General features: G+C 38.9%; 1 protein-coding gene across 5 annotated transcripts; it reads left to right on the top strand.

The window, feature by feature from the left end:
• On the top strand, positions 1–27,444 carry MPHOSPH8 (M-phase phosphoprotein 8). Of its 5 annotated transcripts, XM_052812385.1 has the most exons (14): positions 1–291; positions 4,895–5,050; positions 5,961–6,815; positions 10,847–10,943; positions 12,097–12,345; positions 12,801–12,926; positions 13,013–13,101; positions 14,284–14,424; positions 15,219–15,305; positions 17,262–17,416; positions 21,890–22,044; positions 23,357–23,484; positions 24,180–24,263; positions 25,151–27,444. In XM_052812385.1, exons 1-14 carry the CDS (start codon positions 46–48, stop codon positions 25,190–25,192), a joined length of 2,610 nt encoding a protein of 869 aa, XP_052668345.1. In that variant the 5' UTR covers positions 1–45; the 3' UTR covers positions 25,193–27,444. The 5 variants fall into 5 exon arrangements, with proteins under 5 accessions (XP_052668345.1, XP_052668346.1, XP_052668347.1 ...); XM_052812386.1 differs by lacking the exon at positions 12,097–12,345; XM_052812387.1 differs by lacking the exons at positions 21,890–22,044; positions 23,357–23,484.
• The last annotated feature ends 276 nt before the right edge of the window (positions 27,445–27,720 follow it).

Below are 27,720 nucleotides of genomic sequence, written 5' to 3' on the forward strand. Positions count from 1 at the left end.
TGTCGCAGCCGCATTTCACCGTTGTCGTTTGAAATTCGGCCCAAAATGGCGGCGGCGGCGGCCGGCAGCGGGGCTGAGGCGGCGGCGGCGGCCAGGCTGGAGGGGGCGGAGGAAGAGGAGGAGACGGCGGCCGCGGCAGAGGACGAGGAGGACGGGGAAGAAGACGGCAGCGGGGCTGGCAAGGCGGCGTGCGCGGCGGCAGCAGCAGCCGGCGATGGCGAGAGCGAGGAGGAGGAGGAGGAGGAGGACGTGTTCGAGGTGGAGAAGATCCTTGACGTGAAGACCGAGGGGGTGAGTGCGCGGCGCCCCCCGCCGCCCTCCTGGAGCTGCGGCGGGGCTCCCCGGGTGGCGGCGGCGGGTCCTTCAGGGAGGCTGCCGCGCCGTGTGGCGGCGGGCGGCTGGCGGGCAGCCCGGCCGCCCCCTGACTGGGGCCGGCGGCTGCCCTGGGGTCGGGTTTCGCCCTGCTCCCCGAGGAGGTGCGCGGCAGAACGGGAGTCGGGAGCGGCGGTTTACCGTGCGCCGGCAGCAGGGTGGGCCTGAGAGCGCTGGGTCGTCTCCTGCTCTTCCCTCGCTTTCTGTGCGCGCAGGCTGTGCAGGCTGCACAGGCAGAGGCTGCTGTTGAGGCGGATTTTCCTGCACGATTCTTTTATACTTGGGCGAGAGGCATGCAAGCATAGTAGATCCGTTATAATTGTAATTTAAAACCCGTTGTGCCTAATTTTGCGAGGAAGCTTTTTGTATCTTTCAGCTTTGACTAAAGGGACTAAATCGGGAGTATCTCTACTAAGGTTTTTTTTCTGCATTGTTAAACTACTCTGCTCTTATGGCTGGATTGCAGTAGTGTTTTGATATAAAGTGTTTTGAGTGCAGAAATGGGCAGGACTGAATATAATGGAAAACTTGGAGGTGGTTTCAAGGTATGTTTAGTGAGACTGTTTACTGGCTTATAAAATGTGTGAAGACCTCAATGTAAGAGAGACTTCTGCCAATTAAAATAACTAGCTGTAGTGATCTTTGCTTTGTTTAGACAGAAATATCATACTTTCCCTTCTTTCTCTGAAAGCAGTCTAGATTCGTTGAAGTTCGAAAATTTCCTAAACCTCAACTACAAAAAATAATTAACACAACTTTTTTTTTTTTTTTTAATTATTTTATGTCTGGAAATTGTTTTATTTATTTATAAAAAACTAATTTGTGGTTATTATTTTAGGCTTCAATCAGGTACAGGATAGTATAGAATTCTGCCTGTTTAGTGTAAAACATCAGGGTTTTCAAACCCTTAGGCTGGAGAACCTTCAGATCAAGAATTTCTTAGATATTTGTGATGCTATCATGATTAGGTTGTATTTTGGCTGTAATATCTTGATGGCTTAAGAATGTTTTGCTTTCGAGGTAATACAGTATTTATAGCTTTGCCTGTATTAAGTGTTGGCCAAAATAATAAGTCAGGCTTAAAACCAAGCGGACCCCTGCCCCCACCAGCGATGGAACCTAAAACCTGTATACTGGTGGCAGGGCGGAGGGGGGTCATACCATTGCACATTCTTCTAAAGAGTACCAGAATACATCAAGTACCATCTCTTAAAAATGTCATTGCCATGTGCTGGTAAAAAGGTGTGTTATGCCCCCTCTTTCTACGATTCTCCTCCTCTGAACAGCCCATTCTGCAGCAGGTTCTGAGCTGTATGCACTTGATGTTTCTAGGCTGGGTCAGTGCAGTTAGCTTTACTGTATGTGTTTGCCTTACCCGGTATGTGTTGGTTGTAGCTTTGTAGCATGGGCTCTAGTTGTGTCAGGTCACCTTTCACCTTTCAAGCTCTTCAACTGGGGTCGTGCTCCTGTGCTTCAGAAATACAGGGCAAGACAGATACTTGCACCCAGTCCTAACTTCCAAAATGGCTGGAAAAAGCTGTGTGTTACATTCAGTGGAGTATATTTTATGTAGTCTGCTTTAGACTAGTGGTTCCCAGCTTGCAGATTCCCAAGTCTGATACAAAGTCCAAGCAGATACAGCAAGCCGGCCACTGTCCAGCACAGCATAAGGCCAGTCGGTGTGTTCCTGTATCACAGTTGCAGAAGCAGGAGACCTGGAGAGCACCGCACAGAGTAGCTCTTTTCATTCACACTCTTGATGTTGCTGGAGCTGGTAGTAGTGGTAGCATGAGAGGCAGCACTCCTGGGATGGGATTGGGCTGGGGAGTTAGACCTGCTGATAAACGAAACATTAACATGTCCTACTTAAGAGAGCAAGCAATAAAAATTTGGAAATGTTTCCTCTCAGTATATCTAGAAGGCCTTTCATACTGCACTACAATTATACTAGAACAACAGGCTCCAATGCAAATCACAACATTCCCCAGTGGAAATGGGTAACCTTAACTCTGCTCTTTAATGACATGGTGATACCCCTTTCCACAGGAGTTGGTTCTAGCCCATCAATAGTTCTTGTAGAAGCTACAGCAGTATAAAAATGCTTGGAACTGTTCTATTATTTGTAAGTGATACGGAGGAAAGAAATAAAAATGTTGAGTAAAATAATGTCAACAGATGAGTGTGAGGCTGTGTATGTATCTTCAGTATGATGCTCAATCTCTGTCTTCACTTACACTGCATTTTTTTATCACTTTCCATGTACTGGATGTAGAGTCATTCAACAGCCAAATAGTCTTACATATGCATTAGACTTTATTTTATCCAGCTTTTTCAATTAATTAAAAAAGGACTTCTAACTCATTTTGTACCCGAGTTACAAGGCTGTAACTGTGCAGGTCGCTGATGTCCTGCATCTGAAATGGCATAACCCTGTACCACCAGACAGGTGAGAGGCCAGCTGGCTAGGAAGCAGATTTGTGGGAACGGAGCTGGGAGTCCCACAGACAAGGAAGTTGAACATGAGTCAGCAGTTCTTGCAGCAAAGGCAGCCAACAGCATCTAAGAGTGTAGCCAGCAGATCAAGGGAGATGCTTCTTCCTCTCTTCTGAGCACTGCTGAGATGCATCTGGAGTACTGTGTCAAGTTCTGAGCTCCCCACGACAGAAGACGCACGGATGTACTGGAGTGAAGGGTTATGGAAACATTTTAGGGAGCTGGGTTTGCTCTGCCATAAGAAGAGAAGAATCAGATCATAGTGGTATGTATATCTACTTAATGGGAGGATGTAGAGAGGACAGAGTCAGATCCTTCTCAGAGTCGCACAGTGAAGGGATGAGAGAGGCAGTGAACACAAGCTGGCATGCAGGAAAATCTGAATAGGTACACTTGACTGGGCAGATTTCTGAGCAGCCTGATCTCGTTGGTCCTGCTTTGAGCAGGGCATTTTGCTACTTAGCTCTGGAGATCCCTTATGACCTAAATTATTCTGTGACTGTAATAAGAAGTTACTAGTCATTTATTTCATGAGTAACCCCATTAGAAGAAGGAAAGAGAGACATGTGAACATGATTTTGAAAACTAATTCCTAAATCAAGAGTATATGGTTAAGCTAAATTATAAGAGGAGTATTACACTAATGTATCTGAATATAGGCTATTTATTTATATGTCAATGAAGCAAAATACAGAAGATTGTAAGTAGAGTTGATTGCTAAAGTTTAATGGCATATATATACACTTGGTAAAAGGTTAATGGTGCTCAGGAAAAATGGAAATTTATGGATTTAAATACATTTAATAGTAAGTGTCAGATGGCAGTTCTTTTGAAGCTTTCCTTCTCCAGGCTTGTTGAGCAGTGTAGGATCTTTCAGAGCATTGTCAATCTATTTTTGAAAGAAAGAGATACTATTATTTTGCTTCTGCAAAGGTGCTTTCCTTCGTACATTTGCTAATAGTTCTTTTTTTAAGTTCAGGAATGGCTGTGCTGCCTCGTATTCATTATTTGCTTTTTTTATATGGACGATGGATTTTCTTAAGTTTGGTGGTACCTTTTGTCATACATCTGTTAAAAGAGACTGCAGGTTTAATCTATAAAGGTGACTGCATTGATTTCATTGGACATGTCTCTGCTTTTCAGTTAAGCTTGGAGCAGAAGGCCCTGAGTTGCCACTTGTCTGGCTATATCAGCAACATGCTGATTCCAAGCTAATAAGCCTTGCCTCTCAGCAAGAAAAGGAGTCCATCTTGAGAAACATAAGGATTCAGACTATTTAGGAGAAAGGCAAGAGATCATTTGGTGGAAAGCTTTTGTGTTGGTTTGGGTTTTGGGGTTGGTTGTTGTTTTTTTTTTTTTTAATTAATGGTAAAAAACTTTCTAATCTAGTGAAAAAACAAGGTAGAGACTAAAAGGTGCAATTTCATCCTACAGTGAAGTTAAATACTGTTGAAACAATTGGTCTAGGGCTTTCGTATGTACTCTTTTAACAAAATCTTTGTAACTAACTCCACTGAGATGCACACACTCAGATTTTGTGTAGGTTTAACTTTATCTCACTCGTGGGTTGTGTGTTTTGGGGTTTTTTTTCTAATTGTTGGTATTTCAGTTTATCAAAAATGGCATTGATTACAAATCTAACATGAGTTATAAATTCCAGTATAAAACTAGGTGAATGGTGTTAATGCATTATAAATCTTATGGTTTTATATCAACTTCTTCAGCAAAGAGAAGCAATTCAAGCTTGACATTTTTATAGAAGAAATATTACAGATTTTACAGAATAGATATTATAAATATTTTGGAAAAAACCACTCCCAACTACTGAAATATTTTACAACCTACTTAGTTCAGTATGTGATGCAGATGGAAGTAATTCTGAGAATTCTTACGTCAACATTGGGTTGAACTCCCATTATATTCATTTCTATATACACAAAATGATATATGCACCAAGATCCCCAGGTATTAAGTAGATGATGCAATACTATGCTGTATTGTATTAAATGTTGGGGTTTTTTTCTTACAGGGTAAAATTCTCTACAAAGTACGGTGGAAAGGATATACCTCTGATGATGATACCTGGGAACCAGAGGTTCATTTGGAAGACTGCAAAGAAGTGCTGCTTGAATTCAGAAAAAAAATTGTGGACAATAAGCCTAAACCTGTTAAAAAAGACATACAGGTGTGTTTCACCTTCCAGTATCTTACACTGATGACATATTCCCTATCTAGGCCCTGCTAATGAGGGGAGGGAGAAGGGAAGACATTTGGGATATGGAATTAAGAAGACTTAAAGAATCTCTTCTATCTAAAAGTGTTTTGTTTCATGTGAAACTGACTATTGTTGCTGCTTTCTGGTTAGGGATTTTTTTTGTTAATTGACAAGTTTGCTTGTAGACTCTAAAGCTGTCTAAACTTTATTTCAGTTTTTAATGGGACTATATAAATGATGTATGGTCATTTTAGTTTGCTTTTGACAACATAAACAACCCCCTTTCCCTACCCACATGTGTATTGTCTTGTCAGTGAAGCTGGGCACTGTTCATTTTACCTTCCTGCTTTCTGTAGCAGATTGGTATTTTTGCCTGTTAACCATTAAATTTGGTAAGATAGGAATATAGAAAAATTAATTGCAAGAAGGCAGCATATGGCTTTTTCTTTTCTTTTTTAACTGCTCAGTCAGTTTTAAAATGAAGTGTAAGAATCTTTTTTGAAAACTGGTACCCTACTTCTGGGAAACCTATAGGTAAATTGTACAAAATCAGGTGAATCGGTTTTGATGTAAAATAGTTCAGATTTAGTTCTGTTCTGGAATCTGGTTGTTGGATGTCTGATTAGTTTACTTGACTTGTTTATGTACTGATTCTCATCCAAGCAGCTAGTAATGTAATTTAGGTAAGTGAGCTAGAATTGCATTTAGAAATTTTACAATTTGGCAATGAGGAATGATGTTTGCAGTGATAAAAAGATTAAAGTGTTTAAAAATTTACTTCTCCCAAGCACCACCACCATTGCCATTTTTGTATAGTTTACACCAAAGTGATACAGTTTAATGGGGAAAGAAATCTTTTCTTTTTTTCCCTACCTTTTAGAAACTATCTCTAAATGATGATGTATTTGAAGCAGAATCTGACAGTGACTGGCAAAGTGAAACGAAAGATGATGTTTCACCAAAGAAGAAAAAGAAGAAGTCAAAAGATGGAGAGGATAGAAGTCCAGATGATCTGAAGAAGAAGAAGTCTAAGTCTGCAAAACTCAAAGAAAAACCCAGAACAGAATGTGAAAATTCCTCAGATACTTTGGTTTTAGATTCAAAACCAAAAAAAAGGACTTCAGAAGCCAAGGAGGATTCAAAGGACCCAAAGAAGCAAAGGAAAGAAGATAGTAAAGAAATGAAGAAAAAGAAGGGAGAAGTTAAAGATTTTAAAATAAAATCTAAAGAGGATTCTAAAGAAAATAAAAAATCACGGAAGGAGAAGCATGGAGATGTTCAGTTTGACTCAGAATCAAGTACTCTAGATGATGTATTTTCTCAAGGAACTGATAATGAAAATTCAGACTTAAATTCTGAAAACAAAGACGAGAAGCAAAAGGTAATAAGTGGAGAAGAGAGACTGGAACAAGAAATTGCTGAAAAAGATTCCATTGCTGATAGGCATCTTGATGGATCAGCAAGTAATGAAGATGATAGTATTGATGTTAAAGTTAAAAGAAAGAAGAAAAAAATTCAGAAAGCTGAAGATTATAAAGAGGAGGGTAGAAAAGTGGAAACTCAAGACACCTATTTAGAGAAGAAAAGCATGCACAAAAAGCAAAAAGGTCAAGAAAAAATAAAAATGGTACCAGGAGAGTTGGAGAAAGTGTCACCTGCTCCTTTACCAGTGCAGAAGGGTTTGAAATTGAGTGCTGATGAAAGAGGGCTCAAGTCCACTGATTCAGCTGGGGAGGTAAGCAATGTTAAGGAATTGGAGTGGGGGCTGGGGATTAAACCAAACATCTTTGAGGTACAGATATCTCAAAAGGCTAGTGTTCCTGATGGCAAAGAGAAAAATACAAATTGGAAAGTTCATGAGCTGGATGAAGCTAAAGAAAGGCTTATGTCCTGGTTTCAGCTGGGATAGAGTTAATTTTCTTTCTAGTAGCTGGTACAATGTTGTGTTTTGGGTTCAGTATGAGAATAATGTTGATAACACACTGATGTTTTCAGTTGTTGCTAAGCAGTGTTTATATTAAGTCAAGGATTTTTCAGCTTCTCATGCCCAGCCAGCAGGAAGGCTGGAGGGGCACAAGAAGTTGGGAGGGGACACAGCCAGGACAGCTGACCCAAACTGGCCAAAGGGGTACTCCATACCATGTGACCAGTATATAAACTGGGGGGAGTTGGCCTGGGGGTATGGATCACTGCTTGGGAACTAGCTGGGCATTGGTCAGCGAGTGGTAAGCAGTTGCATTGTGCATCGCTTGTTTTGTATATTCCAATCCTTTTATTAATATTGTCATTATTGTTATTATTATCATTATTAGTTTCTTCCTTTCTGTTCTATTGAACTGTTCTTATCTCAACCCATGAGTTTTACCTTTTTCATTCTGATTCTCTCCCCCATCCCACTGCGGGGGGGGGGAGTGAGCAGCTGCGTGGTGCTTAGTTGCTGGCTGGGGTTAAACCACAACAGCCCACTGCACAATGTGTAGGAGAGACTGAAAAATTTCTCGATTCTGAACACTGTAAAGGATGGAACACTTTAGGAGAGAAGGGTGTCTTTAAATGTGAAAGTATTGAATTTCTCCTGTTTGTTGTGTGTACTTACTTAGAATGAAATTTACTGTTCCTCCAAAGCGTGCTGTCATTTTGTGCCAGTTTTGGCTGGGATAGCGTTAGTTTTCTTCGTAGTAGCTAGTATGGGGCTATGTCTTGGATTTGTACTGAAAACAGTGTTGATAACACAGGGGTGGTTTTGTTCCTGCTGAGCAGTGCTTACACAGAGCCAAGGCCTTTGCTGCTTCTCACCCCACCCCACCAGTGAGCAGGCTGGGGGGGCACAAGGAGTTGGGAGGGGACACAGCTGGGACAGCTGACCCCAACTGACCCAAGGGATATTCCACACCATATGACGCCATGCTCAGCATATAAAGGTGGGGGAAGGAGTGCTTTACCTGTTAAACTGTCTTATCTCAGCCCACGAGTTTTCTCACTTCTACCCTTCTGATTCTGTCCCCCATCCCACTGTGAGGGAGGTGAGTGAGTGGCTGTGTGGGGCTTAGTTGCTGGCTGGGGTTAAACCACAACACATTTTTAGCTTTGTTCCCTCCAGCTTCAACAGTTGTCTCAGTTTGACTTTTTTCTACTTGTGTGGTAAGACATTCAGTCTTGAGCAACTATCCATCCAACACTGCACAATGAAGTGCACTTTTGAGCTAAACCACACACTTGATCTCTCTCAAAAGCCAGCCACTCCGTTATATCTACATATGCTACCACCTACCTGAAAATTGGAATGCTGAAATGACTTCTAAACCCAAGTCTCCCAGATAATTGTGCAGCTGGCTTGTCTTGTTATATAAGCACCCCAGGAATTCTAAATTGCTTAGTTTCATATTAATTACAAATGCTGTACCTGTTCTAAGGAATGAGCTAAGCAAATACTGGAATATTTATTTTTCCCTATTATTCCAGTAGTATTTTAAGAAAAGCAGGATGATAAAGGTAAAGGAAAAAAAAATAATGGAAAAAATAAAACAATATTTCTGGAATGTTTCTGAGAATGTAATTTCTTTCAGCTGCTTCAGACTGTTCTAATACAGTTTGCAGTTCATAAAACTTTGGCTGCTCAGAGAAATCCGTTTCTGATTTGTAACAGGATTGCAGCCAAAACACCTTGATAATTACTGGATTATGTCCCACTTCTTCTGAGGCCATAATTCCATGGCGGCAGGTTTCTTCTGGAGGTTCAGCGGTGGTCCTCTGCTTAAGATTGTTGTATGTATGGAGTAGGCCACTTTAAACATAAGGAAGTTGATTTGAGGGTAGAGAATTACGTGGCATAATCTCAGAGTAGAGCTACACAAAATAGTGTTTTTGCAGGAGCTTAGTGGTGAAAGCTCTTGTAAACAAGGTTAAGCAATAATTATGAGGCATAGCCCAGTTTCAAAAAGTTATTTAATTAACTGAAATGGTATGACCCTTTATTACTCACGTATTTTCTCATAGTTCGAGGCTATAGCATTCATGAGAGAGACATCAGTGATGATAATCAGATAAATCTTTGGAATTCTGTTTTATTTACCAGTAATATAAAAATACTGTCACCTCAAACATGAAGAAATCAACAACAGATGAAAGTTGGTTTGCTTATGGCTCTTCAGCCAGCACTCTCAGTAAATTGTCTGTATGCATTTCTCATGGTTGTGCTCCATGGAAGGTCATGCTCCAAGGTACCAAGGAAGCAAGGCAGGCATTCTGCTCTTTGCTTTTTTTAGTCTAGGAGGCTTAAACAATGTTTTTGGTAACTGGTTAGTTATTCTCTAGAGCGGCTGTGGACTTACTACATGAGTGGGTTTGGTGGAGAGTTCTGGACGTCTTTTGGCTTCACTAAATTGTTGGCCCAAGCAGATTATTCTTTTCAAATAAAATCATAGTGTATGTTTCAGCTACCTGTCTTTCCTTATGTAGCTCTGATTACAGAACACTGTCATGTCAATTTTATAATACAGTATTCTCTGTTTGGAGTCAGTTTGCGTGCTGAACCATTCTTTCCATTCGATTTACCTCCAAAAATAAATGTGCAGTGTACATTGTACATCTGATCAGTATTGGAAATCTGGAATAGAATTCAGGATTACTGATTTTAACAGCCCCTCTGTGTAGCAAATATCTGGTAGTCCCTTTAGTGAGTTACAGATCTCCTCCTAAATACTGGGCATCTGCTGGGATTAACAGCTGTCTGTGCTACTAGTTAATCATGTCACTGATCAAAAGCTGAGGTTTTGTTGGGGGAGGGAGGGGGGGAGAAAGATGATTAAATATCTCAGCTCTGCTAACACATTATGATACACCAAATTAATCTATTTTAAGTGAAGTTTTCCCTGTGCCAAAGAAGTGGTGGCATTTAATGATAAATTCAATCTGTAGTTCTTGTGGGGACTTCTTTTGGGGCAGTTTTTTCAGAAAGCCGGTGCTATTCCATGTACCAGGTTAGTGTCAGGGGCTGATACAAAGCCATGCCAAGGAGTCTCGTCCTACCTACTCTGCAGTTTGGAATTTTCTGGCTGAATGGAGAGAGAGGGTTACAGGAGGAGAAAGGCAACCTTTGGTGGAGGCAGTTGAATTCTATTTTGGCAAATTTGATTATATACCTACATCTACCACATGTTTCTTCTATGATACTGGATATTGCTAAGCTCAGTCTTCTGTGTGGATATGGTGGGCTTGGGTGGATTTTTCCGAGTTGTCTGTTTTTCACAAATTACTGTTGCCGTAGCATTTCTGTATGTGTAAATTGGAAAACTTGGAACCTTCTGTATACAAATTTCAAGTTTTCTCAGTTAAGGTTCAAGTCAGTGCTATCGTAACTGCTTTGAATATGGTGCTACAAAGGTGGTAAATACTTTGAAATAATTACATTCTATTCAGGTTTGCTATTTGGAACAAATGAAAAGTTCATAATTTTGAATTTCCTTCAAAATGCTGGTTTTGGCCTATCTGCACCTCATGCCATAAAGAACCTTGCATGGCTGGGATGCAGTAAAAATCTGAATTGAAGTTGTTTTATTTTGGAAATAACACCACTTCTCTTACGGAAGAAGCCTTCACAGACTTAACTCCTGACTTGCCTGTTTAATTCTTTTCTTAGGAATGTCCACAAGTCTGTTATATACAGGTTTCAGTAGTAGTGATTTTATTTTATCGTTGGAGCGGTAAAAGGTTTATTTTGCTTTTTTTTCCCTACCACTTTAATTTGACTGTTGTTCTCAATATCAGGAGAAAGAAGTAAAGAAAACTGAAACAAAAGAAAAATCTCAAAAAAAAGAGTCTGAAAAAGAAGAAAAGAGCAGAAAAGAACAAAAGGGCCTAAAAAGTAAGTGCTAACTGCTTAAAAGAGAGAAGGGAAAGACCCTTCAGGACATTCTCCTCTTATTTTTACAAGAGTGGATATTGTATAGTTTTGTAACACATACCAGAAACAAGAATTTCTGCTTTTGTTTTATGAAGCAAAAGTCTGCTGTTCAATGGCTTTGTTAATAGATGCTTCATGAGAATGCTGTGTGTACTTTCATGTACGAAGCATGGAAGTGTATAGAAATCTTTTAATGTTTTTGTAGACAAGTCAAGATTTTGCCCTTTTTCATTTAATATTGTCAGCTATGCTTCTGTGGCATGTAACAGTCATCTTTTTTTTTTTTTTTAAAGGAATTCATCCAACTATTGGCTATTTCCAGAAGTGTTTTGGTGATACTATGAATACACACTTTGTATGTTTAGAAAAACTAGTAGAGATTCCCATCAGACAAACTTCTTGCCTCTTGCTTTAGCCACAATGATGAGTTGTATTATACAACCCTTAAAATATCACCAGAACTGGATGATTTGATATATGAAGAAAAATGCCTAGGTTGTATTTCTATTCTTAATAGTATAATAAAGTGTTGATGTTACCACTCTTGATCGCAGTAAAATTTTGGATGATTTTATTCAGGATAAATTCCCTCACTACTATGATGAGGATGAACTGAGGAAAACTAGGTAACTCCACCTTTGATAATCATGAATGGATATAGGAGGAGCTATGATGCCTTGAATAGCTGTTGCTAGAGAAACATCTTTCACTGAAAGTAGCATAGATGTTTACAATGCTCAAGAAAAATAGTAAGAGAATGATTAATTATTGTTCCTTACATAGTACATGTCCTTTGTCTGTTCATCACAGATACTGAACCATGTTTTCAAAGTAGTAATTTACACATAATTCTAAACTACATTTCTTAAAAAGAAGATGGTATCATGTTGAAAGCAGTCAGAACTCAGACTTGCCAGGGTAGCTGGAGGTGAACTAGCTTGCCCTGATTTTTGGTTTATGTTGTTAAGCTTGCTCCTACACTTCAGCAGTGATTAACTTTCAGAAAGAGAACAGATCTTTTCTAAATGGTCTCTGGTCACTCACTTAAACTTTGTTATGTAATAGTCTTTAGTGGCTCAAGTAGTCACTCTTGGTAACTGTCTTAATATTCTAGGCTTTAAGGACATCAAAAGTGCATTTGACTTGTTTAATGTAGCTTCAGAAGAAAAAAGTGAATATTCTGAGAATAACTGCAAAAGAGAAGAATCTTCGCTAGAATATAAATTCATAGAAGAATTAAAATCAAAAGACAGCAAGGTGTACAAGGAAAGGAGGAACATAAGAGATGAAACAGACACATGGACTTACATTGCTGCAGAAGGGGATCGAGAAGTAGTGGATGTGTGTCAAATGGAGAACTCTGGTGAGCAGTAGAAACAAATGCAGGGGGAAGTTGAGCACTGGCAGTTAATATTTTCTCCATTCCTGCTTGCATCTTTTAGTGCTCTAATTCTTGTCTCCGCAGGAGGCTGAAATAATGTTTTCTTTTGAAACTCACTGATAACCTTTCCATGTGTTTCTGCTATTACAGTAATGGAGTGTTCACCATCTCTTATCACTTCAGCCTAATTTATTACAACAAATGAACAATTTGTTTCAAGTAAAAGCATTTTATATCCGTTTGTAACGTAGCCTTCATTGTTTGGAACCATTCCATGCTGACTTCCAGAGTCTACTTGAATGAGAAGTAGTAGTATGTTAAGCTGCTGATCATTGAAGCAATGGCAAGCAATGAATGGTTTGGAAATTTATAAGTTACTTATTACTTATTTTACTTTTTTTTTTTTTTTTTCTTCCATAAAATCAAATACATGATAGATGGCAAGCAACAAGTCTTGAGTTTGGGTATGGACATGCAGTTAGAATGGCTGACACTAGAAGACTTTCAGAAGCATCTTGATGGAGAAGATGAGAATCATGTGTCAACAGAACCAATATCAAGTAGTGAGTAGTTGCTGGGAGGAAAGCACATTTCTTAGCTGGCGTTTCAAAGTGAAATATCCTATAACTGCATTGAATTTATTTTCTAGCTCTCCTGAGGGATGCTGTTAAAAGTGGAGATTATATGACAGTAAAGATGGCACTTTCTTCAAACGAGGAATATAATCTGGATCAAGAGGTAATTTTTCTGCAATAGAAGTATTGGAGGTGGGCAGGAGGGAAGAGTACAAATTTGGATTATTGGAAAAGTTTTCCCCTCTTGCTAGTAGCAGATTTCTGTCTCACCTTGGGGAAAAAAAGCACAAAGTGAGAAAAGGGAGTACAGAATTTGAGGCTTCAATATTTGTTATCCATTTCTTCCAAAGAAAAAATAAAGTTTGATAGAAGTAAAGTTTGATGGAAGCAACCCAGTAGCTGGATTTGCAGCGGATTCACCCACTGGATTTAACTGAATATTAAATTTAGACCTTTACATCGGGGTAAGAAATGATGATACCCATCAGGTCAAGTGGCTAAACTATGTAAAACATCTGTACATGAAAAAAAAACCAAACAATGCTCTGTTTGACAGACTGGGACCACTTCACTCCATGAATAATTAGTTTTCTGCCAGATCTTCATCAGCTGTGTTCTTATTGTTTTTTTCTTTCAAGGATCTATTTTCCTGTTAAATAGTACTACAGTTCCATTTTTGAGGCTTAAAATCTCTGATGTCAGTACTTTCACTGGTGAGCTTGTGTAGTTGTTACTATGTAGCATTTTGAGAACTATACATAATGCTAAGACTTCTGTAGCATAGTAGAAAAGATGCCAAATGAACTACTGAGGCAAGCATGTGTTCTTTGAATTGTAGTGTCTGGTGGATAAATGCAAGAATGAGTGAGGAGACTGGCCACTCACAGAAGTCTCTTCATACTAATACTCTGATAAAATCCAAAAGCAGCGTTGTGGTAGCAGCTGACTTGAGCAGTTTTGTTTCTCTCTAGTGGCGGCTGATTTCTTTTTCCACTGTCTTGCTGTCTTCCCCACCCTCAAATACCTTGCTGCCTTTCTTCCTGGCTCATTCTGTTTTTCCTCCTTCTTGTTGTGGTTCTTGGAATGTTATGGGTTTTGCAGATTATGGAGCTGGAGTGTGAGGCCTGTGGACAAGAGAAGTAGGAGGCGATAGTTTATCAGTATCTGGCAGCCATGTATGTGTGAATTCTTCTGCCAGGGAGGGGAATCTTTGTGAAAGCTGTAGATGCACTTGCAATTTTTGTCTTGCAACTTTGATTTATCTTAAAGTATTTCATTTTTGTGGGTTATTTTGTTGGGGGTTTTTTGTTTGTTTTTTTTTTAATGGCAATGATTCTTGTTGCAGGACTCAAGTGGAATGACCCTGGTAATGCTTGCTGCTGCTGGTGGGCACGATGACCTTCTCCGGGTCCTAATCAGGAAAGGAGCTAAAGTTAATGGTAGACAGAAAAATGGAACAACTGCATTGATACACGCAGCTGAAAAGGTTGGCTTGGTTATTGTCGTGTTTGTGGTTATTGGCTCTTTTACTTACGTTTAAAAGCGGTACACAATTTTTTTTTCCCTTGGATGATGCCTGAAAAGTAGTTAGCAGGATATAGCAGGGTGGCCTTAACTGCATAATTTCAGCAGCTGTGGTTACTGTAGTGTAAATAATGATCACAAACCCTGCCTTGAACAGAGAATATCATAGGGCTAACTAGAGGGAAAGTGGAGGTAAAGGATACCTCTGAATTTCTCTGTCATAGGGACTGAAGTTCTTGTGTTAGAATTGCTAGTTATGATCTCTGGCTACACAGGATCCAAACTTGGGAGACTTTGAGACCAAATCTCTGATTAGGCAGGGTTTACTATTTGAGAGTTGGGAGATGGAGGCAAGCTCTTCTCAAACTAAGACCAACTGGACTAGTAAGTTAGAGGATGTTTCATGGGTGCACTCTTGTTCAAGTTGGTTCATGTGTTTTCCCATGTATGGTAGATACAAGGCCAAAAGGCAGCTTGATTCCAGTTTGGTGATTAATGCAAACATACTGTTTTCTTCCTGTGGTGTTCACTATTGCAAGATTTTTAAAAAGTAAGAATTGTAAATACTCATGGCTATCTACTTGCCTGAGTCTGAATTGCTCTTTATTAGCCATGGGAGAGAACATTGTTAATTGTGTCATGCCTCATGCTTTGGATTTTACTGATGGATTTTAAATAAGTGTCACTTTATATTCTGAAAGAAAACCAGAATATTTTCTACCTGCTTGTATTGTGGTTTTGGGTTTTTTTTTCCAGAATTTTCTAACAACAGTAGCTATTCTTCTGGAAGCTGGGGCATATGTGAACATGCAGCAGAGCAGTGGTGAAACTGCTTTAATGAAGGTAAATTCAGTGTTTGTCCTGACGTGGTATAATAGTAAATACTTTTGGCAAACTGATAACACAAAAGCGTATCTGTAGAGTTGATTTAGGGAACATGTACTATATCTGAAATACAAACGCTACTCTTTGTTATTGTAGGCAGTGTTTTAATCCATTTTTTTAATGTACTGTTATATCTAAACAAGAAATGCAGATGCCATCAACATACAGTGCTAAATGTGGCTCATCATCCTCTTCCATTATTTGGCTCAAAGAAATGCAGATGTGGTCTTAAGACTGAGATAATCTGGTTGTCAGCAGGAAGAGGAAAATTCCAGAAGGGAGAATGTTTCACTTGGGTGTTGCTGTGATTGACTTCTGTAGTTTCGTTGCAGGCCGGAAATAAAGTAACCGGTTTGCAGTCTCCTTCCCACTGCTTGTTTTGCACCTTTACCCCCCCCCCCCCCCCATCACAAAGGAAATTTTTAATTATTTATTTTTATTCTAAGACCCTTAGAACAGTCTGTGCTCCTCTTAATTTTTTTTGTTTGTTTGTTTATAGCAAATAATTTCACCAAAGCTCCCATTCCTGATAAACTTGCTCTATTTTTATGTAGGGTGTTTAAGGCAGTTTGTTGGCAGAAGAGGTTACAAAAGCTTTTCTGAACAAGACAACATGGTACTGTTTCTCTTCTATCCTCTGCAAGGCTTAACAAGTGTGGGGAGTTCACTTTTTTCTATAAAGAAAATGGTAACACGCTTGTTTCCTCAGCCACTTCAGTCCAAATTCTCTTCATAATTTGGCTACCTCCATGAACCTCAGTTTTGACCTTCATTGTTTTTAAAGGTTTTATTAGTATTTGATGCACAGCTGTACATACTTTCTAATTGGTAGCCTACAGTGACTTATTATGGGTATTTGTTTTGCTGTGCAGATACAAAGAATAGGTTCTTAATTTCCAGTAACTTACTGGAACAAGTTTAGCCATGTGTGGGTGAACATGTAAATGTGTTTATCAAGTCATTTTTATTTAACCTTAGGAGTTCAATCATACTTTTCAAGAGAGAGGAAAAAAAACCCAAAAACGTCTTGGCACTTAATTCCTTTCTCTGAGGTGGTGTGTGATTTTTGTGGGTTGTTTGTTGCGGGGGGGATAGGTACAGGCGGGTTTATTATGGAAGATTGAAAGCACAAATGAAAGTTCAGAGCTGAGACAAGTTTCAGAAGGTAACTTCCGAAAGGCCTCATGAAGATAGAAATTTCTATATCTTGTGCCTTTCCCTGATTTGTCAAAGTATTTGAAAACAAGCGACCAAGAGCATGTGTTTGCTTTCTTCAAAGTAAAGCTTTCTTTAGACTTTCCTGTACTTCGGTCAAGTCTTCGGTTGACATGCCCTGAAATTCTTGCTGTTAAGCGTCCAAGGCTGTTCACTGTTACTTAGGCAGTTAATAACAGTGACTGTCTAACATAGCTAAATAACAATTTCAGGCAAATTCTGTTAATTTACTGCACACCTGAACTACCATTTGAACTGAGATTCCTAGAAATAGACACTTTGAAGCGTTAATTTAGCCATTCTGAATACTTCTGCTGAAACACAGGTAAACAATTGCAAGAAAGTTTACAGTTACTGAACTCCAGCAGATTGGATGTTTTCACAGAATTTGGGGGGTTTGTTTTATCTATTTTTTTTTTTTTCTAATTAAGTCCACTTGGTAATCCTGAGTGTTGCTGCTTCTGTGGGATCAGGTGTGTAGTGTTGCCTGGGTAAAGATAAAATATTTATGGAGCGTGATCCTGAGTTTCTAGTTATGTTAGCATTCATAGAGCAAATACCTAAACTTGTTTTCTGAATTGTAACTAATTTTGGATTTTAATTAATTTCTGCAGTTCTGCTTACTCCAATGTTATGCTCTCTTCTAACGGGGTATTTGTCATTGTTGTCCATCCTTCCATCTTCTCACTTTCTGCACAGGCTTGTAAAAGAGGGAATTCTGATATAGTGCGGCTTATGATTGAAAGCGGAGCAGACTGTAACATTTTGTCAAAGCATCAGAACAGTGCGCTGCATTTTGCTAAGCAATGTAATAACGTACTGGTGTATGAGCAGCTCAAGAGTCATTTGGAAACGTGAGTAAACTGTACTTTGAAGTCTGTTCTGGTGATGTTTGCGATACTAGGCATGTCATAATTTTGGTTTAAGTTGGGGGAAGAGGGGGACATTTCAGGAAAGAAAACATCTGATTTGGGCAGAAAGCTAACTAATAAATCATGTGAAATGAAAATGACGTGAGCTAACAGAACTAGCAGACACTTGCTTAAACACTGAGTAAAAAGATGGAAAGGAGGAAAAGGGAATTACTAGAAGTGAAAGATTCCTTAAACTAGAAATACAGCAATTGGGGAAAACTAAGAAGTGTAAGCACTGGACAGTTGAATGTAAACTCTTATTAGGGCATGCCAAATAAAATACCTTGCTAAAAAGCATAAAAAAAGCAGAAACAAACAAAAGAACACCAGAAAAACCACCATAAAAAGTCAGTGCAGGTAGTTAGGGGGTGGTGTTGGACCCTTAACCATCATCTGTGAGCTGAGAGCGCCGGGGTAAAGCTTTCATGCCAGTAAATGATGGAAATAAAAATCTTCATTGTGCAACAGAATGACTAAAGAGCAATGCAGCCTATGTAGTATGTGAAGAGTTCATGTCATATGGTCATGTAAAAATATACTGAGCTGATGAATATGGATGCTAAATGGAGACAAAATATAAAGAGAAGGAGCAAGGTCTTTTAAATACCGATTTGGAGGAATACTGACAGTTAACCTATCAGGGCAGAAAATCATAACCAGCAACCTCTTAAACTTGGAGAAGACTCAAGGAGGGTCTCAGACCTTCTACAGCAGGTGAGATTTTGCCATGAATGCATAGCTAGTGCTAGAAGAACACTGTCTCTGTGCAAGGTCCTTTTATTGTTTTATGATGATTTTATCCTAATGATTTATCTATGTAATGTAAGACAATCTGTCAAATAGTTTGTAGTCCAAGCTCATTCTCTTCTATTTTAGTGTTTAGAAAGCCGTGGCTGTTTTCTGTCTCTGATCTCTTGTGTTTTCCATCAGCTAACATTGTAAGTCTATGTTGATAAAAACTGTCTTGTAATGCTCGCTGATGTGTGCTGTAGTACTACCAATATTCTTATTCTATTTTAAATAGTTATGGGTGCCCTTTCCTTTAGAACATTATTAAATACTAAATTTAGGCATACTAAGTCTAAAAACTAAGACCTATAAGCAAATGCTTCCATATGATCATTGCAGCGGTGGTCACAATGGAGGTTAAGGGAGCCCTTCTGTAAGGCAGAGAAATTTGTGGAACATTTGCAAAGTGAAATGTTGGGTAAAAACTGTTGTAGTGCAAACCAGTAAAACACAAATAAATAACATTTCCAGCGCAAGGTTGTATTTGCCTATGAATTCTAAAGGAACTCGGTTATGAAATTACAGAATCACAGCAACAGAGAAGGTTGAGGTTGGAAGGGACCTCTGGAGGTCATCTTGTCCAACCCCCCTACTCAAGCAGGGCCACCTAGAGCCAGTTGCCCAGGACTATGTCCAGACAGCATCTGAGTATCTCTAAGGATGGAGACCTTATAACCTCCCAGGGCAACCTGTGCCAGTGCTCCATCACCCTCACAGTAAAAATGCATTTCCTGATGTTCTGAGGGAACCTCCTGTGTTTCAGTTTGTGCCTGTAGCCCCCTGTTCTGTCACTGGGCACCAGTGAAAAGAGCCTGGCTCCGTCTTCTTTGCCCCCTCACTTCAGGTGTTCATTAATATATACACATTGATAAGATCCCCCTAAGCCTTCTCTTCTCCAGGCTGAACTGTCCCAGCTTTCTCAGCCTTTCTTCATATGTCAGATGCTCCAGTCCCTTCATTGTCTTTGTGGCCCTTCATTGGACTCTCCCCAGTATGTCCGTGTCTCCCTTGTAGCAAGGAACCTGGAACTGGACATAGCACTCCAGGTGTGGTCTCACCAGTGATAAGTAGAGGGGAAGGATCCCTTCCCTTGACCTGCTGGCAATACTTTGCCTAATGCAGCTTAGGATACCATTGGCTGCCTTTGCAGCAAGGGCACGTTGCTGGCTCATGTTCAGCCTGCTGTCCACCAGGTCTTTTTCTGCCAAGCTGCTTTGCAGCGGGTGACTCCCAGCATGTTCCTCCCCAGGTGCAGGACTTGGCACTTCTCTTTGTTGAACTTAATGAGGTTCCTGTTGGCCCATTTCTCCAGCCTGTTGAGGTCCCTCTGGATGGCAGCACCACCCTCTGGTGTATCAGCCATTCCTCCCAGTTCAGTGTCATCTGCAAACTGGCTGAGGGTACGCTGTGCCCCATCATCCAGGTCATTCATGAAGATGTTAAACAGGAATGGACCCAGTATTGACCCCGGGGATACACCAGTAGTGACTGGCTTCCAACTAGACTGATTTTTGCTGAACTAATGTGTTCTGATCCAGTTTCATACTGGGAGGGAAGTATTGTAATGCCAGTATTCTTAATGCACTGTAAAGCTTGTCTGAGGTATTGTAGATCACGGAGCAGATAGAAGCTATAAAGAATGTTTTCTTACAGCAGGCTAACTGGAAAAAAAAAAAAAGGTGCTAAAAGCATAAAAACTAATAATAATTTTTAAAAGATAGAAAACTTGTTAAAGTGAGCAGGGGCAGTTGAAGTGGATAAATGGAGTATGCTGATTCTTCCCCAGAGAAGGAAATCATGACTTGTGAGTTAAGGTTTTGAAAGCAACAGCAAGCATGCAGATAAAAGTGATCTGGTATCTGCTGTTCAGTGCATTGAAACTTTGTCACTCATTCACTGTTTGATGCCTTTTCCAGTTTGTTTCCTATTTAAAATCTGCCACCTCAGTTTTGGCTAATCTCAGTAATGAGTTTTGGAAAATCTCGAACATGTAATTTTGCCAATGAAAGGGCAGTTGAAATTAAATATTGATAAATGCAAAGTGATGTCCATGGGGTATCACTGTAGTAATGTGAATTAATACAGGGAGTAACACAGCTCTTGCCAATTGAGGGAGCTTCTAGATTCATTACCTGAAAATACCAGTTCAGTGCTTCTTGTCAGTCAAAAAGGAAGATAATATAGTAGTAGTGGAGCTGAAAATAAAATGTAAATCCATGGTGTCCAAATGCCTTAAATAGCATGTGCCATTCCAGTTACTTTGTTTCAAAAACAGATGAAGCAAAAAGGGAAAGTAAAGATGATGGTCATCTGGAGTAGCTTCTGTAGGACAGAGATGAGGGATGTGATATAAGTCACTTGGGACAGATCAAAAGGTCAAGATTTAAAATAAAATCAGGAAACAACAGAAAATAACCCAAAGCCACGAGGCAGGTTCTACAGGCCATCCTGTTAAATGATTTAGTGATAGGTTTGAAATGGAGGAATATTTTTGCACAGAAAAACTGAATTACAGATCTCGGTGCAGAATGCTGTGGTCACAGATGCATGGGATTTTAGAAGGGATTAAGTAGATCTAAGGAGAGGTGTGATTTGGCTGCAGTTTCTAGTTTTGGATGCCTCTAAATGAGATTGCTGGAAACTAGGACAGTGTACCAAAAAAAGACAACTGTTTGATTTCCCATATTTAATATGGCTTTGTCTAGCATCTGGAAGCTAGGCTAGATGGGCTTCCGGGCTTGCTCTGGTATGGCAATTCTTGTGGTTTCTTTCCGATCAAACACTTAAGTTTTAGATTCCGCAAATGGTAATCTCAGCTAGCACAGAGAGGAATTGTGCTCTGAATAATAGCTGACAAAGCTATAAAGTTGAGAGAGTCAGGACCTTTACCTTGTAAAAGCGTTTAAAACCCATTTGTGTCAAAACGGCTTTCTGAAGAGGATTACTTAGTAACCTGCTTGTAAAGATGCCAAATACTGTTGGTTAATGTGGTCTCTCTTTGAAGGCTAGGCTGCTTGCTTAAATTAAACGCTTCTTCCACCTCCCCAGCCCAAAAAAACCAAACAAAAAACCCCAATTTAACTGTTTAATGGTAGTGTGGCTACTTTTTCACTGCATTATTAGTAGAGTTTAACTGGGAACTGCATATTTCCAATAGTATTGCCAGTAAAATTATACAGTGACTTATTTGTTTAGTTTTACATTGTACTTGTAGTCAGGTTGATAAATCAGCCATGCTGGAGAAGTGGTTGCCTGTTTCTGTTCAGCCACTAGGTACATATTGATGTTTTGGGGATGTCTTTCTACATAAAGAGCCTTCAAAATATGTGGCTAGTTGGAATTTTTTTTTAATTTGCTGCAGTGCATTTGTCTCGGATTTTTATTTTTGTGGACCCTATAGATGAATTTCACAAACAGATTGCTGATAAAATGTTTTATTAACAAAGTATTGGGACCTGGAGTTCATCTGTGCATAAATGCTAGTGATGAAGGCATTCACTGCTGAAAATCGGGAATCCAAAAAGGTGATCTGGAATCCTTTTTTGCATCAGCCCTCACTAAGTCTGTGTCTGGTAAAGTAATTTTACTATGTGAAGCACAGGCCTCACTTGTTTGGTCTTTCAGGCTCTCAAGAGTAGCAGAAGATACCATCAGGGATTATTTTGAAGCTCGTCTTGCTTTACTGGAGCCAGTCTTTCCAATTGCGTGTCATCGTCTCTGTGAAGGGCCAGACTTTTCTACGGATTTTAACTATAAACCCCCACAAAATGTTCCAGAAGGTAGGGGGTTTGCTGTGGTGGTGGGGTTTTTGTTTCTTAAAAAAAATACAAAAAACAAAGGTAGAACAGTGCATTAAGAAACTGCCTTTTAAGTATGTCTTGAAGTATCTGCTGTGTGAAATTATTTCTGTATTACTTATTGCAGTACACTACATTAAGGGTGCGCTGATTATGGAGCATGGGGAGAGCAGCGATATTTTGATGCATTGTGGGTTGGGTTTGTGTGTGTCTTTTTTTTTTTTAAGAGCTTTTTTTATTGCCACATACACAGCTGCTTTCTTCTGTTCACAGGTTACGTTAGCTTTGTGAGGGTTACGTTAGCCTAGTGACAGGTGTTACAGAAAAGGAGTGGTTTACCTTAGAATTAATCATTTGGAAAAATCTTAATCTAAGAGCATACTTAGAAAATACCCTAGTGGGTCATCTTGTTTTGTAGACAGTACCTAACGCACTGGAGTCTTGAAGTATAGTCACAGCACTATCATGATAGAAATACTACAAAAAAGAAGGCAGCATCAATCAACTCTGTTTTGCCCACAAACCCTTTGAAAAAGCTGGGAATCAAATTCCCAAGATACTTGGGAATGTTTCTTCATTCTTGCAGGAATCCAGATACTAATCTCTGATGCTTGGCTTAGTTGAGTCATTTGTATTCACCCTTTAAATATATCAGGGAAATATCTACTGATGCTGATTTTTCTTGAAATAAAACATTAATGTGACTGTGGAATACTACTTAAATTAAGATTGAAAGTGGTTGTGTCTGCCTGGTTTTCTGGTTGTTAAGAGTTGTAATAGAAGTCTTCCAGTTCTTGATTATAGGTAACCTTTATAGAATTAAGAAACCTTATCTAAGTTTCTGTATTAAAATGAGGCATTTGTGGGTATTGAAGATTATTGCTTATTGAATTCCAGTGCAATTCATAAAGATCTATAATTGACTGGGCTCAGCTGTCCTTACCAAGAGAATAGCTCTCTTTAGGTAAACCTAAACCACAGAGGTGAACTGTACTGAGGATTGCTGTATCCATTTTGCTTTCCTTTTTAATAGCCACATAAAATTATTTCTGCTGCTAAAAGACCTTAACATAGTGACCAAGTCAGTTGTGTTCTGTGCTGGGATCTACTGGCTTGGGAGATGGGATTTCTGCATGTTGCTTTGATACTCTATTGGGGTTTAATATATACTATATAATATTTATATTTTTATATATATTTGTACCTAACTCTCTTCAAAGGTTCAGTGTATGTAGTTCTTCTAACTAATGGATATCATTTCAAATTCATGTGACTGAATTACTGTCCCTTTCAGGATCTGGAATTCTTCTCTTTGTTTTCCATTCAAATTTCTTTGGTAAAGAAGTCATTGCTCGTCTCTGTGGACCATGCAGTGTACAAGCTGTGGTTTTAAATGACAAATTCCAGCTCCCTGTATTTTTGGTAAATCTTTTCATATTACTGATTGACTGTAAAACTTCTTTATAAAGTCTTTATGGAGCAGCCTGGAAAATCTTAGTGCCTTAATTTGGATTTTGAGTATTGTGATGAAGCATTTTTTTTAAGCATGATAGGGTTTTTTTTTAAATGAAACTTAGTTGTTCTTTGTATATGGAGAGAACTACAAACTTTGTGTGTACTAGACTCCATAAAAATTTATGACTTAAAAGGCAAGGACATAGTGCTGGACAGCCTGCTTCTAGGTGGCCCTGCTTGAGCAGGGGGTTGGACCAGATGACCCTGAGAGGTCCCCTCCACCTCAATCCTTCTGTGACTTCAGAACTGAGGGTTTGAGTAGGCAGGCAAGAATTCTAAATTTAAAGGTGTTTCACTTCTCAAATTCACCTAGCCTCTCAAATTTTTGACCAAAGTAAGTTCTTAAATACTTGTTTTAACAATCATCATCTACCTCGTATTTCTAATGATTAATTTTTTATTTTGTTTTTTAATCTATTAAATGCATCACTTTGCACAATTTTCAAGCCCTTTTGTTTTGTGGTTGCACCAAAGGTTCTTTGCAGTACACACAACCTTCTTTCAAAAATGCAGAGTGAAAGTGTCATGTTCTATTAGTCTACTTGTATAGAATTTCAGCCATATCCTGCCATTAACTTTGTCCATTTTCTTTTTTCTTTTAGGACAGTCACTTTATTTATTCTTTCAGCCCTACTGCAGGCCTTAACAAGCTTTTTATACGGTTGGCAGAAGCTCCTGCTGCCAAGGTACAAAATGTTCTCAAAATTAAATGTGCGTGTTAATTTGTTGTACAATAACTCTTCCATAGTCTAAATGCTCTAGTTAGTAGTATGTTGCAAATGTATAACTAAGAACTTACCACTGTCTCCTTATCCTGGTTCCCATCAGTTACAGTTCCATCCTGTGACATTGCCAGAACTTAGGAACATTGCCAAAGGCGATAGTTCTGTCACAATTAAATGTTTTTATGCTGCAGTCAGAATAATTCATGCTCCAGGATAAAGTAATGTTACAGCTAAAATTTTCCCCATCTATATTGTGAATTTGATGACTAACAGATACATGGAGTGTCAGTTATTTTTTGCGTACAGATGTTTTTGCGTGCATGTTTAGGAGAACTTGGAAGTATTTACTAGGGTATGTAGTCTGCTTTTAAATAGTCTCTGTAGTCTGTTGTATTTTCCAGGTGGTTTGGGCAATAGTCCCACTACATGTTGCAAGATGAGTAACAGATCCTGTTCTGGTAGCATTTATTCTATCCTTGGAAGACACACCAGTAAATTTTCTAGATATTCAGATTTAAAACTTTTTTTATTGTGCACTTTTTTTTTGAGGGAAAAAATTGAACTTATATTCAAATGGAAGTATATGTATATGTCTAATTCAAATTTGGGGCTTGTTCAAACATCACCTAATGCAGTAGTATTCTACTTGAGTCCTTTTACAAGCCATTTGTATTTCAGTAGGGCTACTGTAAACTGATTTTATTAAACACAGATTATAAATTCCTTTTTTTCTTTCTCGGTCACTAGTGATTGTATGCCTTTTCTCATGCTATTTGTATATTAGAAGTGTTTAATGCAGCAGTTACATGTGAACAATCTTTATCTGAAACCTTCGTTTGCTTTTACAGGTAAAGCTGCTAATAGGAGCATACAGAGTGCAGTTGCAGTGACCTCACAGCTGCGAGCATGTTGAGTGGACTGACACTTTTTTGGATATACTTCTGATTCCTCTGTTTAGAGACTGACAAAGCAGTTTGGACCTTTTTGGCACTCTTAAGACTTAAGTTCTCATCTTGCTGTCACTCACCGGCAGTCACATAGGAAAGCGTGTGTTGGAGAGCAGTTGAATATGCTGGGAGAGGTATATGGTGGGACAGGGTTGTCAGCTTTTTTTTTTTTTTACTTTGTACAGATGTAGATGTAAGTATTTGTGCCAATACATACAATTCTTTTTTTCTTTAACTTGTGGAGTCCAGACTGCGTATTTCAGCTTTTCCACAATGTGGAATGGTGCATATAAGAACTATTTAAGGTAACTATGTGAAATGTCTTTTTTAATAGAAAGATCTTTTCCATTTGTAAACTAAAATTTTCTACTTACTCTAACTAACTGTAACGTTTCTATGTAAAATGCAGAATTGTCATATTCTTGGAGCTGTGGGCAGAAATTACACTTCAGAGTCACTGCATTAGATTTAACTTTGAGTTGCTGAGGGCTGTGTTCTGGTTTGAAACTGTTCCTGCTACTGTCTCCTGATGAGAAAGCAGTTATGCTTAGAATGATTCCCTTTGAAGAAACACAGTTAGGTCTGCAGGTATGAGCAAAGACAGACAGACATCTGAATAGGCTCAATTCATAGAGGATCACAGTCAGATTCCTAGTTACATCAGTGTTTTAAAACTACTTTTGTATTAGAGAAGCTACTGATAGTTTTACAGACATCTTAACTTTTGAGTTCTTAGTCAAGTGACAGACACATGGGAAAACAAATACAAGCTGAAAATAGCAAACCAGAAAACTTGTAACTACCTTAAATGTGCAGGCAATGCTTTTTGTAGACAAAAAGGTACAGAGGATTTCAGATGTTCTCAACCTGACAGATGAGAGAACATGTATTGTCCTTTAATTCAGAAATTCAGTTCCTCAGTGCAAAGAGCTGCTATTTTTTTTCTTTATTTAAATGACCCATTTTATCAGATGACAGCAGTTTTGTAACAGTCCTGTGCTATAAAATACAAATGTAATACTTCTGCATGAAGTATAGAATATTTTTCGTTGTGAATTAACGAACATCTTAAAGTGGAAGAAAAATGGAAAAAAGAAAAAGTACCCAGATTGTGCCTTTGCTGTTCTGGTTGCCAGGTGTAGTTTACATGCCACTATGTGCCTATATTATTAGCAAAACTATTGTGGATAAATGCTTGATGTATTTGAGTACTCACCATCAAAATGGTGCAGATGTATTAAGTATCCTGTTAAGAACTGTGACTTTTTAATATAAAGTTCAATTAACCAGTTTTTAATTTTGGGTTCTTGAAAGTTTAAAACTTTCCTATTTAAGAGATGCCAAACGATTAAGTAAAGTAACAAAGCACACTATTTCAATTTTGTGGAATGTCACATTAAGCTATATAAAACTAGAACAGCAACACGACATAAAAATACTCATTTCTGTTTTGATTTTGAATAGTTGCCTATCTTTTTGCAAACAGTATTGATGGGATGTTAATAAGTCTGGGTTTTGAACAGACTTGGTACCTCCACCTCTCTGAAATATGTTAGATACCTCATTTTGGTAAGTGTGAACACCTGAAATGCATGAAAAGCACTGGCTGAGAATCAGGTATGTCACTACCAGCCCTTGGGACTTTGTGTAGCTGTATTTCTTTTTAGTCACTGTGCATAATCCCAGAAGATGCATTAGTGAAGGGGACATTCATAAGTGTTTCCTTATGTTAGAGTGACAGTTTTCATGTATGTGGCTACCCCTTCCTCAGTTACTCCTGCATTGTACATGTAACAGTATAGTGCATGTGTGATAAGCTCTGTACAGCACATCAGTGGTAAATGTTCAAGCTGTTCAAGGTGAGGACAAAAGGTTTTTCAACAAAAGTCCATATAATAGAGATGCTATTTAGAAACTGTTGTACAGTCTAACCTGAAAGTGTCTATTAATGCTCCAAGAGTTGACTTAGCAAGTAGTTTGTCAAAGGCTGTTGATTTGGGGGTTTGTTTTGTTTTTTTTCTTCCTTGAGGCATTTGGGAGAGAGGGAGGAGTTCTACAGGACACGGGAATAAAATCTGGGTTCATGATGCTTTTGTGAAGGGATGGATTTTGCAGCCATCTTTCTCTTTTAGTTGGCAATATAAATTCAAATCCCTACTGAAGATGCATAAAAGGCATATGAAAAGATGTTTGAAGCTGGTTTTTGTCTGATTTTATTATATGGTTTTTATCCAATTGCTAAGAAAAAGGTTTTGGTGGACAAAGGATGAAGAGAAAGTAGCTACAATAAAAAGCAATTCTTTAGGCGCTGTGGAGAAATGCCTTTTAAGTACTTCCTCAGTTTCTTATTGCTGCTGTCAGCAAGGCTAAGCAGCTGCAGTTACTATAACCTGCAGTGGTAGTAACTTGTTCTGAAGGCTTGGATTCATTATCTTCCACTGCTACATCATCAGTACCTGTGTTCCTGGCTT

This window comes from Harpia harpyja, chromosome 17, assembly GCF_026419915.1.
Source record: "Harpia harpyja isolate bHarHar1 chromosome 17, bHarHar1 primary haplotype, whole genome shotgun sequence".
Lineage (NCBI taxonomy): Eukaryota > Metazoa > Chordata > Aves > Accipitriformes > Accipitridae > Harpia > Harpia harpyja.

Coding starts and splice junctions, on each gene's coding strand:
- MPHOSPH8 (XM_052812385.1), top strand. CDS start 46: ATGGCGGCGGCGGCGGCCGGCAGCGGGGCTGAGGCGGCGGCGGCGGCC. Junction 12,346..12,800: donor GTGTCAAATGGAGAACTCTG/GTGAGCAGTAGA, acceptor AATACATGATAG/ATGGCAAGCAACAAGTCTTG. Junction 17,417..21,889: donor CTCAAGAGTCATTTGGAAAC/GTGAGTAAACTG, acceptor TTGGTCTTTCAG/GCTCTCAAGAGTAGCAGAAG.